Source organism: Centruroides sculpturatus, unplaced genomic scaffold (assembly GCF_000671375.1).
Source record: "Centruroides sculpturatus isolate CEXI.00-Female unplaced genomic scaffold, Cexi_2.0 scaffold491, whole genome shotgun sequence".
Classification (NCBI taxonomy): Eukaryota; Metazoa; Arthropoda; class Arachnida; order Scorpiones; family Buthidae; genus Centruroides; species Centruroides sculpturatus.
Genome location: NW_019384702.1, coordinates 532,098 through 548,709, shown reverse-complemented (window position 1 = coordinate 548,709; position 16,612 = coordinate 532,098). Strand labels below are relative to the sequence as shown.

General features: G+C 30.8%; 1 protein-coding gene across 1 annotated transcript in view; it reads left to right on the top strand.

The window, feature by feature from the left end:
- Positions 1-204: 204 nt before the first annotated feature.
- Positions 205-16,612, top strand: part of LOC111627582 (synaptotagmin-15-like) — a gene marked incomplete at its 5' end in the record, with an annotated part of 24,263 nt that continues 7,855 nt past the window's right edge. Inside the window, 4 exons of the mRNA XM_023371173.1 lie at positions 205-359; positions 433-649; positions 1,651-1,744; positions 1,824-2,071. Coding sequence (XP_023226941.1) covers positions 205-359; positions 433-649; positions 1,651-1,744; positions 1,824-2,071 — 714 coding nt within the window. The remainder of the gene's footprint in view (positions 360-432; positions 650-1,650; positions 1,745-1,823; positions 2,072-16,612) is intronic.

The window sequence follows — 16,612 nt, the reverse complement described above, 5'->3', positions numbered from 1 at the left end:
ATGTTAATCCATATTTTTCAATAAACCACTAGTGATTAAGTGGATAAAACTATTGAACACGTAATTGATGTTGGCCAACGTGGAGTTTTCCAGGTTCTTCACGTGTGTAATAGTCTATGAACAAAAACTTAGTAATTTTCTATATAAAATTTGCTAATTTACAGTTAATTTAATTATTAAATTAATTAATTATAATGCTTTCAGTCAGAATAGATCAATAGACTTCGTTGTTCCAAATATCACAACAGCTGTAACATCTTTACCCAGTCCAGTGGATACTGTATCATTATCATCCGGATCTTCACCAGATGTATCTTTATGGGCACGATTGGCTCTGTTGGAAGGAGGAGGACTCCCAGGTACAGTTGCACTTTACTATAAAGTTAAGTTAATAATACACATATCTTATTAAATCATTAATATTCTCTAAAGGTACTTCTTTACTCGGTGGTCTTAATCCCGAATTGTATAAAGTTGGACTGGAGGAACCGGAAGAAGAAATATATTTTCCGGATGGTAACAAGGGACGTATATGGTTCGGTGTGGAGTATGATGCTTCCTCAGAACGTCTAGTAGTTCATTTGATTAAAGTGAAAAATCTTCCTTCTAGAGTATGCGGTTCTATAAATTGTTGTGATCCTTTTGTCAGGTTGGTCATTTTCTTGAAAAATATTTTATAAGATAATTTAACTCATAAATTTAAGAAAAATGTAAGAATTTGTTCAATAAATATTTAAGGTATTTACAGGATATTTTTGATTTTACTAAAATGAATTGATAATTGAGATAAAAATTATGTCTATAAGTTGTATCATTTTCTTCTCCGTCTGAGCACTAAGAGGCCAGTAGGTGAGTGGTGTGACATTCGGATTAAATTGTCCGTGAAAATTTAAGTTCCAATCTGGATCCGGTCCCGGGAGAGGTTGGATAACGCTTTTATCCTCTTGGCCATTCTGCCTTCATAAATATATGTCAAGATTAATGTAAAATGGCGCTTACGTTTTGCGACAAGAATTGCTATTTGCTATTACCTGATGTAGAAAGCTGTTATTTACTGTTTATTTGTTGTTAGTCAATATAGAATATTGAAACTTTAAATATAAAATATACTGCATAAATTTGTGTTATTTAAAATACAATATAATCTGTCTAAAACGGAAACCGTACGAATTTCGAAACGGAATTATTTTATACGTTAAATTTTACTATAAGCCGAAAACATGTCCAATGAGAAATGGAAAAAGATTTTTAGGAATTAAAGAAAAAATGGAAAAATTTTGGTACCGTGTAATTCATGTATATGCAGGTTTTACTGTGTTATATAATGTCATCGCAATCGCGTAAAGCTTCAATCTACTGCTCTGGGGGATTCGAGAACAAATCCGGGCGAACAACACCAGGAATTTTTCAAAGGCGGTCCATCTCGAATATGTCGGGCCTCGTTTGTCATCATTCATTGTGGGCCTGGCCGAATCCACGATGGATGTGATTTAAAAGACCCTTAAAGTGGAAAGAGCACCAAGAAAACAATTACTCGATTTGACAACATGAAAAATACTTTAAAACTTAGAAAAATAAGATTAATTAATTTTGCAAAATCCAATTTAACTAAATATAATTAATTAATTACCAATTTCTTTATTAATTCAGAATATCACTGATGCCGGACGAGAGAAGATATCTTCAATCGAAACAAAAGAAGAAAACATGTAATCCACGATTCGAAGAAACATTTATTTTTCAGGTGTTTGTTTGATTAAATTTTCATTTTGTTTTAGTTTACTTTCAATTATATTTCATCATTATAAACTTGTTATTTTTAGATACCCGTTCGCACATTAAACGAAAGAGCAATCAAGTTGACCGTATACGATAACGATCGTGGTAAAAGATATAATGTCATCGGCCACGTCATATATCCTTTACGTGAATTAAATGGAACTACAACTACAGAAACACTATTAAACTGGAGAGATTTAGAAAAGGAAGAAGTGGAGGTAAATTTGTTCCGATCGATTATATTTTTATGCAGTCCAAAAGATAAATGTTTTTCTGCCTTATTTTTAAAATTATTTTATCATAATCCCTAAAACTCGTGTACTAATTTACGTAATCTAGATTAAATTCGATCCCTGGTGTGATTTATTGGTAATACAGTTATGCTTTGTTTAATTTAAATTGAATTACATGGATTAGATTGATGGGATAAGGCAATGCAACCATGAGCAATCTGCAAAGGATGAGTGTCTCCAGGGAAGACTTTCTACGTGGAGGGAACTGGCACCTAATTTAGGTGTTTAGATACACGAAGAAAACCTAAAAGACTTTATGTGGCCTGCCTGTTGTTAGGCACAAACCCGACACCACAGCTACCAGTGTTCAGTGGTTTTATCTGATGGGTCACTGAATTACTTAAACAATGGAATCCATACTAAATGTCAAAATGAAAAATCAATACTGAATTTATAGAAAATGTATGGTGACATTTTATTAAAATATTTTAATTTCTATAGTTAAATAATAATAAAATTAATAGATACTTATTTAAACGTTTAATAAATATGCTACAATATTAATATTTATCAAGTTAAACATTAAACAACTGTAGGAAAAAAAAGTCTGTTAAGTTAACAAAACTTGCATTGTTCTTTCGACTTTATAAAATTAATTGTATTTTACAGGATTACTGAAAATTAATTAAATTTTTAAGAAACTTTCGTAAAATGACGCCCGTTTAAGATCTAGACTACCATTTTTCATATAAATAAGCCTCGGAAACCATTAATCTAAGTCTACCACCATCTATTCTATTGATAGATCTGAAGCTGGTAATTAATAATTACTAAGATTTCAATGTAAAATTTAATTACCAAGTATTTAAATTTAAATGATCATCTAAATGGTGGCAAGTCATTGTAAATGTTTAATTGCTAATGTGCTTCTTCAGGAGTGCATCGACTCAGCTAAAGTGACATAGCAACAGCGAAGGAGAATGCCCGAGATATAGTAACCTATAAACTTGTATATAAATTTAATTACAGATTAATATTATTGTTTAAATTATTTCATCTGGCTTGATCATAATTTTCATTAAATTAACATTTCTTTAATTTATGGAAGTCTGTCAATATTGAAGTCTGGATGTCCAAGAGACTAATGTTTGGCAACATACCGGGAATATGGGGGTGGTCTTCCCTGTTCTTCACCCCAATTGATACATTGAAAATATTTACAGTGAAGTATTGGAAATAATACTGGATTGTCTTTTGTTCTCGTTGTAATTGTTATGAGTAAGCATAAAATTGCTTGAGAGAACGAATCATACAAGAATACAATTAAGATAAATATACAAGTTTTTATTGGTTTTTCATACGCATTTCGGACAACATGTCCATCATCGGTCCTCTTTTAAATTTTACAGCAATCTTCATCACTGATTATTATGCCTTTTTTAAAGATTTTAATTAGTTTTATTCCTTTTTTTCTTTTACAAATCTTTCAACTTTACAGTTTTAATTGCATTTTATTACACTCCTTTTTTTTATAATTTACAGAATATACAAGTTTCTTTATACCAATTTTTAATTTTTAGTGTTTTAATAGAAATTTACTATAACCCCTTTTATAAAATACAGGTATTTTATTATACATTGGAATACATTTATCACTATTATCTATAAAATACATGCAATTTCTGTATCAAGATTGTTGTACAATTTAAAAGAAGACCTGCATGGACATATTCAAACTGTTATGTAACAAATAATGTTTTGAAAATTTTATTTGTGCTGGGCATTAGAAAGACAATATTGATTTTTTTTTTTAGGTTTCTCTGACAGAAAAAAAATGGAAAGGGAATTCAGATCAAAAGGTTAAAATTCTATAATAAAATTTTCAATTTGATTAAATATTTGTTTATTTTTTCCGCCAAAGGTGAAATGAGATAATTCTTACAATCCAATATTAGAAACAGATTTTAGCAGAGAAAATTGATTTTTGTTTTCACTGTGGCGAACACTGTACAAGTAATAAAATGCAAAGTATAGCGCATGTTAAACAATTTTCTCCTCGTTGATTATTTATAAAAAGAGAAATAAACTATATATATATGTATACATTATTTCGAGCTTAAGAGTGGCCAAGCCTGAACACTGGGAGTTCGGTCGTGGATTTGCGCCTTGCCAGGACGTGGAGTTTTTCGGGTTTTTCCACATTTTGAACGCCCAAATAGGGGCTAGTTACCCTTAGAAATACCTCCGCAAGTTATTCCCCCTAGGCAGATCGCCCAAGTGTTGCGTTGTCATAACTTAACAAAACAATCGAGTTATTAGAGATTTCAAGCGAGTTGTAACAGAACAAGTTGAAAATAACGTACCCAATTGTTCTAATGTTCATTCATAAGAATACAGATCGATTGCTGTTAGCGTGCTAACCACTAACCGGTTGAATAAAAGCGCTGTACGGGTCGTGGATTTGAGCCTACTGGAGCTATCTGAGTTTTCTACACTTATCTGACACTTAAATAAGACTAGTTTCCCAGAAAAAGACCATTCAAGAGGAAAATGCCTTGGTAGATCGCTCTTGTATTGTGTTGCCTTATCACATCAATCTAATTCCAATCGGTTGACACTGAGTGGAATTGTATCCGGGTTCGAACTTGATACAGACCCCCTAATTTATCATGGATTGAAATCGTTTACCACCCTTCATTGTGCTCCTATTGAGGTCGGGAACGCCCATAATGGGCGTAATAGTAGTGGATCATATAGCTCGAACGTGCTGGAAACTCGCATTAACTAATCAATAAATCGATCATAGTAATTCCGAAAATCTTTTAAAACTTTTTATTTTTTTATCTTTGAGACACTGTATTGAATTTATCAATATATAAAATGAAAATTTTATATGTGAAGTAACTCATTCCTTCATTTTTTTATGAAGAAAAATGAATAATTTAATATTTGTAAAACAAATTTTAAAGGATTTTAAGAAATTTTAGAAAATTTTTACGAACGAATTTTAAGAAATTTTCAAAAAAAAAGTAATTGCGAAAAGTAAATTTGCATTTACATTTTTATGCAAAAATTCATTCGTTAAAGAAAAAAAATTTTTTTAATGTTATTTCACTGTAACAAAATAAAAAAGCAATAAATCTTTTATTAAATATAATTTAATGCATTAATTAAATATTTATTTTTATCCCGAAAATAATACATTTTTGAGTGTATTTTCTTTCGACCGGAATTCTTTTCTATCGAACAAAGAAAAGAAGAGATAGATCAGCGACCGTGAAAGGATGCTTTGTTTAATATTTAATCAAGTTAAATAAATACTTTAATTAAATACATCAGAAGAGAAAATTATAGGAGATGTAATTCATTCAATATGACGAAAGTTAGTACGAGTTCAATAAACCATTTCTCTCGAGGAACATTTCGAATTTCAGACAATAGATTTTTATCTACAAAATAGGTCTTTTGTAATGAAATATTGAATTTCTTTCAAAGTTAATAAGATTAGTATTTTTGTCATCTACAAGAAGTACAATAGAATTGCTATTCTGTTTGTAAAAAGGGGGAAAGTTTAATTGAGTCTTTGGTAGAAAAAGAGAGAAATTTTATTAAATAGTCAAAATGTCGTTTGGGTGTTTAATGAAGCGAACGGTCGCGTAGCTCTTTAATTTGGTTCAAAATCGTTCTGGGGTAAGTGAACGATCGTGTCGCTTCGCTGATTGCCATTTCTATAGTCACGCGAATGTTCTGTGGTCATTAGAATTGATTGCATTAACAAGAATACTGTAATGTCTGCAAAAAGAGTGCCTCTTGAGAGTATTTGCTATGTGAGAATGACTCTAATTTAAGAGGCCAGATGGCCGAACGGTGAAGGTGGCAGCCTACCGCTCTGGGGACCCGGGCTCGAATCCGAACAGGTCGAAAAATCCTCAGGAATTTTTCGAGGGTGGTCCGTTCGCATATATCGGGCCCCGTCCCTCACCACCCGGCAGCCCCATTGTGGGCCTGGCCGAACCCATAATGGGCTTGCAAAAAGAGGCCCTCTTAGTGCCCACAAGGCGGAAAGAGTTTAAAAAAAAAGACTCCAATTTAGGTATTAGGCACGTAAAGAAACCCGGAAAACTTTACGTGGCCACCCTTTGGTGAGGTGTGAACCCTCCACCACTGTTCAATGCCTTATCCATTCAGCCACTTTTGGCCTCCCATCTTCCTTCATTTCAGTGCCATTCTTAGGCGCACGAACAATGGCGCCGCATCGTTCACTAGTTATTTTCTTTATTTAACCCTTCAGATATAGAATTTTATTATTTTTTGGGAAAAAAANAGTAATTTTTTAACAAGTATTTTGAAGATTCAAGTGAAGATCAACTATGCTGTAATGAATATATTTAAATTTGGATGAATTAATAAGATATATTTTATGTTGCTCCTTACATTCCAGATGTGAAAAAATAATGAATACATACACAAATTAAGCTTCGTACATCCAAAATAATTCAAGTAATGGCGCTCCAAACTAAGTAGGAGTAGAAGCTTTAGTTATGAACGACTTAAAATTATGCAATAAATTTGTTTTATTACAGTTAATATTTCTCGGCTTTATAGTATATATAAATATATATTAATTTAAGAGGTTGTTAATAGCCTGTAATGAATGCTATATGACTTAGCAAACAATATATATATGTATATAATTTTGATTGCATTCTATCTAAATTGGTATTTTCTCATTACGAAACAAACAAAATGGCACAAAAACCTATTAAACAGTTGGCACATAAACTAAAGAAACAAATAAATTAGATTACTTTATCAAATGGAAGATAGATGAACCATTAAACAACGTAAAATAGATGTAATTGCTTGGCTAAGCAATTTCTTACATGTTAACGGATTCCATATCATTTTAAAAAAAAGAGCGTCAATGAGCCAGTGTCTTAAGTAGTACATATTGACAAAGCAAAAATAGAAGAAGAGGGAAGAAAAAGATTGAAAACTAAATAAAGACAGATGAAATGATAAAATGTACAGTGCCAACGTGTAATTTTTCTCCGCAGATATAAGTAAATGGTCACATCTCATTAAAATTACTAAGTAGATTACTTGTATGACGTCATTACATTTTCCATTTCCGAGTCACTAAACAAGACAAATAGATTAGTAAGAAAAGGTATAAAAAAAGAAACAAGATCAAACGTGAGAATCGCTAGACATGAAAGATGACTTGACGATGCCACTGATTTATTATCAGGATTTAGTGTACTGTTATAGTTTCAGATGATATAACCGGAATTTTTATCTTATCTTCAATAACTTACGCATCTTACCTCCCCCCAAATAGTAAACCATACTCATTGTTGGATTGAAAATTCAGTTAGGATAATAATATTTCACGGTAAATTTGGCAGGAAATCGGAAACATCTCAGTTCGTGCCGAGACTTGGCAGTGGGGAATTTCCGCCAACATTTCCTCTGTAGTCATGAGACTTAAATAGTCACCGCATGGTCACGCTCTGTTTAACGGTCTTGTATTAATCGATCAATTGAAGTCACAGCATTTAATACCGCTTTGTGGCAACATATCGCCAAACATCCAAAGTGCGTGGCACTTTTAAAATATGCTAACTAGTTTGCCACTGTTTGGGTGTATCGGCTCGACACGAAACAGCGATAATCAAGATGTCTTTCTACGTGTAACTAAGAATCACACAGAAGCAGCCTGCAAATTTTCAATAATGACATGTTACATCTTAACTAAGTACGTATGTTTATCGATCACCCTAGACTTTAATATATTTTTTTAAGTCTTTCTGCTCATTTTAATTAATTAATAAGAAAGTTATGATATCAATTTGTGGTTATTTGTATAGCGTCATTTATGATAAATAATACAGTTAGACAAATTAAATTTTTCATATAAGAAAAATCGATAATGTATTGATTTGTCAGGTCTACTTGCTCTGAAAATTGTAACGTTGTAACAAACAGAAATTAAATTAAAAATACTAACTCCACCCCCAGAAAAAACAAGGAAAACGAAATTTAAATATATTATAAATTGAAAATATTTAAAATTAATAATATAAAGAAAAATATAGTGAACTCATATCGGGTAGATCATAAAGTTTGGACGAGGAAAAATGAAGTGAAAAAAGACATATAAAAGCTGTATACAGAATACATATCGTACATTGCACATAATTCTCATTCACTTCAGTCGTTTTTACGATATTATAGTCATAGAAAAGGCAGGTTATTTCTATATTAAATCCATCGAATAGGAAAAATAACGTGGAAAAAAAACAGAAAAAAGGAAAAAAACATTACAATTTATATTTACTCGCATTTAGTGTTGATTTTTTATTGAATTTATTCTTCATCCGACTTTAAATTCGTATCGAAAATTATGTAATATTTATTTGAAACATCTGTCCTTTTCCCCCCTATCTTCCGAGATGTTTATGACTTTTACAAGTATATTTTATGAATGTCGTATTTTATTGTGATATTTTATTCATTTGTAGATAACATCATAACAGAGTTGGTACGAAATGAATAATTTGTAAATTGGACTAACTCCAATTCAAAACGCTAAAGATATATAATACATAAAAAATAACGTTACTATAACTTGGATGAAATATTTTATTAAGCTAAATCCAATTTTGACTGAAACTAAGATATTAGCGTGACTTAGAAATCGTTCCAAGTGGAAGTAGACCATTCATTTCTCTTTACAATCAACAATAAAAAGAAAAAAAAAATATATATATATATTTATACATATATATATATATATTTAAAGTAGATTTATTATATAGTTAACAGCACATTTGTATGTTAGAAATTAGAGATTAGAAATTTAATATAGAATTTAACTGTTTTATGATTAATTTCGTTCATATAGAATCTAAGGGTGGCCCAAAAGTTAGCTAACCACTCAGTTTTAGGTAAGTTTGACAATATAAAACTTATACTACGATTAAGAAAATAAAACAGGTTCTAAAATGGTTAACTTACTTTTGAGCCACCCTGTATATTTTATTTTATATATATATATATATATATCTGTTCCATTAAATCATAGACTTCGCTCTTATATGTTATTGGATTTTGGTGTTATGCTCCACTTGGTTATTGTGTTATTATATAGTGTTACTCTACAGTAAAAGTCAAATATGATAAATAAATGTCTAAAAAGTGAGAAACAATGCAGTTTTAATTGCTAATATCCTTAAAAATTATGAAAAAGTGGCAGCACTCGAGTCTTGGGTGTTCGCTACGAGCCCCTAAGTTTTCCCCTGTTTCAAAGGAAACTTAGGGGCTCATAATCACTACTCCTATAAAATTAATGTTATATTTACTAACAGAATATAGAATTTAATCAGTTTACATATTCGTAAGCAGATCAGAGGCTCAAAAGAAAGGTCTACTCTACTTTTGTTAATTGTGTTCCTATAGTTGTAAAGGATGTGTGAAGACATCAGATTTTATTTGTATTTAATCTTTAATATTTTTTTAGGAAATGGAATCTTTAAGACTGTTTTTTATTAATAAAGAAAACTTATGCGTATTTCATTTGTTCAAAGAAAAAAAAAAAAACGAAACATAACTAAAGAGGCCAGAGAAGAGGTAGAAATCTTATCTACTCACGTGTCTCATACTAACTCTCATAGGCCCTGGCTTTTTTTAAAAAATAATTAGAGTTTCTTTTATTATTCATCATATCATTTTACTTAATTAACACATTAACAAAAAAAATTGAAATAAAATATTAATTAAATTTTCATTGTGATTCTTATAAATATATTGTTTTAATAGATGTTTCATAAATAATCTGTATTAAGTTTTGAATATTAATTAAATATTACCTATTTATACAGTTTAAATTATGAAGCACAGTTATAAAAATGTTCAACTAATGCAATATTAATTACACATTTTCCTTTAAAATTCCCAATAAAAACATTGAGTAATGATGCTCGAATGATAATTTAGCTGATAAAGAAGTTTTATAACTTTTTAAGTAGAACTTTTCCATATTTTACAACCGTTTTTATCCATTGATATGATAATTTTCCTTCTAGTTAAAATAATAATAATCAATTAAAAATAGTTAAGCACTCTTAATGACAATGTAATTAAAATCGTATTAAAATTTAAAATTCGTGAATAAAATTTAATTAAAAATAATTAATTCAATGTATAAAATATAGAATTTTTAAAAGATGTTATCGTATGTAAAGTTTAAAATGCCAATTTCTCAGACGTTTAGAAACAGTTTTGTATAATACACACGTGTCTAAAACTTACAATTGCTAGTGACGATAGCTAGAAAAAGTCACTCGGTGGCGTTGTGAGCGCTGCATCTCAGTTCGAGATGCAGCGCTCACAACGCCACCAAGTGGACATATTTTATAATGACAGGCCTCTCTAAGTATTGGTAAGCAATTTCTATACATTCTCCGTCTATGTCCAACTGCTGTATGTATCTTTTTCATCAAACACTTTTATTGCTTCGATTTGTAAAATCCTACAAGTTGTGTATTACCCTGTATTATCCGTCGAGTAATACAATTCTTGCCATATTTGTCTGCATTTATCTACAGTTTTCTCTATTCACGTACAAATGTCATCCGTCCTTGAGTTTTGGACACGTGTGTTAGTTTGCTTCATGATATTCTATAATAATTTTTTAAGTTTACAACTTTTTCATTTTATTACAAGTAAAAAAAATATGATTATTTTTACTTTATATTAATTTTATATTTGATAGCATGAATTCCCTACAAAATTTTAGAAATTTTCGACAAAAGGCACAGGAGTTATTAAGCTTCAAAGTGGCTTAACAAAATCATGTTCCCATACATATACATGCACACACACAGACTAACAATCATACATACAGGAAAAAAAACCCGAGTTTTGGGGTATTTTTTGACGTTTTAAGGCGCCCTAAAAATAAAATCTTACGGGGAAGGTTATTTTTGACGATCGTCATACTTCCCCTGTTACATATAATCGCGGGGAAAATAATATTTAACTAACACAGCATACGGCATGGAATTAAATCATAATAATTTAGGTTTATAAATTATAAATTTAACATTTTTGATACGAAATAGAGAGAATTTTGTAAAAATATGAACGTTGCAAAAGTGTTAATTGCAATGTTTAAAATTACTTGACATTAACTTAAATNACTGAATTTATAGAAAATGTATGGTGACATTTTATTAAAATATTTTAATTTCTATAGTTAAATAATAATAAAATTAATAGATACTTATTTAAACGTTTAATAAATATGCTACAATATTAATATTTATCAAGTTAAACATTAAACAACTGTAGGAAAAAAAAGTCTGTTAAGTTAACAAAACTTGCATTGTTCTTTCGACTTTATAAAATTAATTGTATTTTACAGGATTACTGAAAATTAATTAAATTTTTAAGAAACTTTCGTAAAATGACGCCCGTTTAAGATCTAGACTACCATTTTTCATATAAATAAGCCTCGGAAACCATTAATCTAAGTCTACCACCATCTATTCTATTGATAGATCTGAAGCTGGTAATTAATAATTACTAAGATTTCAATGTAAAATTTAATTACCAAGTATTTAAATTTAAATGATCATCTAAATGGTGGCAAGTCATTGTAAATGTTTAATTGCTAATGTGCTTCTTCAGGAGTGCATCGACTCAGCTAAAGTGACATAGCAACAGCGAAGGAGAATGCCCGAGATATAGTAACCTATAAACTTGTATATAAATTTAATTACAGATTAATATTATTGTTTAAATTATTTCATCTGGCTTGATCATAATTTTCATTAAATTAACATTTCTTTAATTTATGGAAGTCTGTCAATATTGAAGTCTGGATGTCCAAGAGACTAATGTTTGGCAACATACCGGGAATATGGGGGTGGTCTTCCCTGTTCTTCACCCCAATTGATACATTGAAAATATTTACAGTGAAGTATTGGAAATAATACTGGATTGTCTTTTGTTCTCGTTGTAATTGTTATGAGTAAGCATAAAATTGCTTGAGAGAACGAATCATACAAGAATACAATTAAGATAAATATACAAGTTTTTATTGGTTTTTCATACGCATTTCGGACAACATGTCCATCATCGGTCCTCTTTTAAATTTTACAGCAATCTTCATCACTGATTATTATGCCTTTTTTAAAGATTTTAATTAGTTTTATTCCTTTTTTTCTTTTACAAATCTTTCAACTTTACAGTTTTAATTGCATTTTATTACACTCCTTTTTTTTATAATTTACAGAATATACAAGTTTCTTTATACCAATTTTTAATTTTTAGTGTTTTAATAGAAATTTACTATAACCCCTTTTATAAAATACAGGTATTTTATTATACATTGGAATACATTTATCACTATTATCTATAAAATACATGCAATTTCTGTATCAAGATTGTTGTACAATTTAAAAGAAGACCTGCATGGACATATTCAAACTGTTATGTAACAAATAATGTTTTGAAAATTTTATTTGTGCTGGGCATTAGAAAGACAATATTGATTTTTTTTTTTAGGTTTCTCTGACAGAAAAAAAATGGAAAGGGAATTCAGATCAAAAGGTTAAAATTCTATAATAAAATTTTCAATTTGATTAAATATTTGTTTATTTTTTCCGCCAAAGGTGAAATGAGATAATTCTTACAATCCAATATTAGAAACAGATTTTAGCAGAGAAAATTGATTTTTGTTTTCACTGTGGCGAACACTGTACAAGTAATAAAATGCAAAGTATAGCGCATGTTAAACAATTTTCTCCTCGTTGATTATTTATAAAAAGAGAAATAAACTATATATATATGTATACATTATTTCGAGCTTAAGAGTGGCCAAGCCTGAACACTGGGAGTTCGGTCGTGGATTTGCGCCTTGCCAGGACGTGGAGTTTTTCGGGTTTTTCCACATTTTGAACGCCCAAATAGGGGCTAGTTACCCTTAGAAATACCTCCGCAAGTTATTCCCCCTAGGCAGATCGCCCAAGTGTTGCGTTGTCATAACTTAACAAAACAATCGAGTTATTAGAGATTTCAAGCGAGTTGTAACAGAACAAGTTGAAAATAACGTACCCAATTGTTCTAATGTTCATTCATAAGAATACAGATCGATTGCTGTTAGCGTGCTAACCACTAACCGGTTGAATAAAAGCACTGTACGGGTCGTGGATTTGAGCCTACTGGAGCTATCTGAGTTTTCTACACTTATCTGACACCTAAATAAGACTAGTTTCCCAGAAAAAGACCATTCAAGAGGAAAATGCCTTGGTAGATCGCTCTTGTATTGTGTTGCCTTATCACATCAATCTAATTCCAATCGGTTGACACTGAGTGGAATTGTATCCGGGTTCGAACTTGATACAGACCCCCTAATTTATCATGGATTGAAATCGTTTACCACCCTTCATTGTGCTCCTATTGAGGTCGGGAACGCCCATAATGGGCGTAATAGTAGTGGATCATATAGCTCGAACGTGCTGGAAACTCGCATTAACTAATCAATAAATCGATCATAGTAATTCCGAAAATCTTTTAAAACTTTTTATTTTTTTATCTTTGAGACACTGTATTGAATTTATCAATATATAAAATGAAAATTTTATATGTGAAGTAACTCATTCCTTCATTTTTTTATGAAGAAAAATGAATAATTTAATATTTGTAAAACAAATTTTAAAGGATTTTAAGAAATTTTAGAAAATTTTTACGAACGAATTTTAAGAAATTTTCAAAAAAAAAGTAATTGCGAAAAGTAAATTTGCATTTACATTTTTATGCAAAAATTCATTCGTTAAAGAAAAAAAATTTTTTTAATGTTATTTCACTGTAACAAAATAAAAAAGCAATAAATCTTTTATTAAATATAATTTAATGCATTAATTAAATATTTATTTTTATCCCGAAAATAATACATTTTTGAGTGTATTTTCTTTCGACCGGAATTCTTTTCTATCGAACAAAGAAAAGAAGAGATAGATCAGCGACCGTGAAAGGATGCTTTGTTTAATATTTAATCAAGTTAAATAAATACTTTAATTAAATACATCAGAAGAGAAAATTATAGGAGATGTAATTCATTCAATATGACGAAAGTTAGTACGAGTTCAATAAACCATTTCTCTCGAGGAACATTTCGAATTTCAGACAATAGATTTTTATCTACAAAATAGGTCTTTTGTAATGAAATATTGAATTTCTTTCAAAGTTAATAAGATTAGTATTTTTGTCATCTACAAGAAGTACAATAGAATTGCTATTCTGTTTGTAAAAAGGGGGAAAGTTTAATTGAGTCTTTGGTAGAAAAAAAGAGAAATTTTATTAAATAGTCAAAATGTCGTTTGGGTGTTTAATGAAGCGAACGGTCGCGTAGCTCTTTAATTTGGTTCAAAATCGTTCTGGGGTAAGTGAACGATCGTGTCGCTTCGCTGATTGCCATTTCTATAGTCACGCGAATGTTCTGTGGTCATTAGAATTGATTGCATTAACAAGAATACTGTAATGTCTGCAAAAAGAGTGCCTCTTGAGAGTATTTGCTATGTGAGAATGACTCTAATTTAAGAGGCCAGATGGCCGAACGGTGAAGGTGGCAGCCTACCGCTCTGGGGACCCGGGCTCGAATCCGAACAGGTCGAAAAATCCTCAGGAATTTTTCGAGGGTGGTCCGTTCGCATATATCGGGCCCCGTCCCTCACCACCCGGCAGCCCCATTGTGGGCCTGGCCGAACCCATAATGGGCTTGCAAAAAGAGTAGTGCCCACAGGGCGGAAAGAGTTTAAAAGGCAGCCCCATTGTGGGCCTGGCCGAACCCATAATGGGCTTGCAAAAAGAGGCCCTCTTAGTGCCCACAAGGCGGAAAGAGTTTAAAAAAAAAGACTCCAATTTAGGTATTAGGCACGTAAAGAAACCCGGAAAACTTTACGTGGCCACCCTTTGGTGAGGTGTGAACCCTCCACCACTGTTCAATGCCTTATCCATTCAGCCACTTTTGGCCTCCCATCTTCCTTCATTTCAGTGCCATTCTTAGGCGCACGAACAATGGCGCCGCATCGTTCACTAGTTATTTTCTTTATTTAACCCTTCAGATATAGAATTTTATTATTTTTTGGGAAAAAAACTTTAAAATTTTATCTTTAAGATGATAAAAAACAACAACCGTAGGATGGCAGCCAGTTTTTAATAAAATTATGAACACTTTAATTAATTGTCTCATAATTTATATTAAGATTTACGAGAAATTTCAAAGAAACTTCAATATATCAAAATATTATATTAGTTTAATTCACAGAACTGAGTTATTAATTCTTAAAATAAATACAAAATGAATCCCGTAAAACGCGGGGATACATTCCACATGTCCACGTGGACTAAATAGCGCCGTCTATCGTTGATTTAAATATTATCAATATTTTATTAAAATATTTTCTTTTATCGTTGGTTTATATTATTTAAATTTCAATCTATAAATTTCTCACAAATGTCAAAAAATAAATAAAATAAAAATAAAATAAATTACAAAACTCAAGCTAGAAGATCTCACATCACGTGATCGCGCAGGCAATTCGTTATTTTCCATCATGGCGGAGAATTGAGAAGCGAGTAGTAAAGCGGATTAGCCTAAAAATTTTAAAAGATACTCACAAAAACATCGATTTTTGAAATGAAACAAAAAAACGTGTTCGAAGATCGTAGGCGTTCTTCTTAACTTCAATTCAATTTTTCTACAATATATAAATGTATTACAATTTTTTGTTTCTTTTTTAAATACCCGTACGAAAAAAGGTCCAGCTGCTAGATCTTATATATTATTGAGCTGCAATTTTCAAATTGTATACCTATACATTCTTACTGTCGTCCGTCTGCTCGCATGTCTGTCTTCTGTTAATCTCGAGAATGGAGTTAGAAAAGTAAAAATCGAGACCATATGTGGAAAACTTAAGGGTCGGAGGCCCCGATTAACTATACATGATGATTCTTTTATGATTAAAAATTGCAGTCTGGCAACTATGTCACAATAAATAATTGCCCATCGTATAATAAATTTCTCTACGGCCCGTAGACAATTATCGACTCTTAGGATGGCCTCTTATGGAGCCAGTTTGACAATTATTATCGAAAAATTTACTTGTATACGTACAAACATATATTTATGTACAGTATACAAGGAAATTCACGTATGCCAGTCTTTCTGCTTGACCGTTTATTCGAATATCATGTGAGAACGACTGAACCGATTTATACGAAACTTTGTAAATACAGTAGAGCGTCGATTATCCGAAAGTCAATCATCCGATAGAATTCCAGTCGGCAAATTTAAATTTTCACCAGTGCTGTGGCGCTGCAATCTTTGGCTATGTCTTGGGCTACTCAAATATTTTACGTTTTTGATACTAAATTAACTTCTGAAGTATAATTTTTTATTGTTTTTATATTTTTCAATATATTTATTTTGTTCGTATAAAATAAAAAAATAATTTTTAACGATACAATAGTCTTCGTTAGGCTTAACATCGACGAAAATTCAACGCGAAGCGACACGCAACGGAGAAAAATTT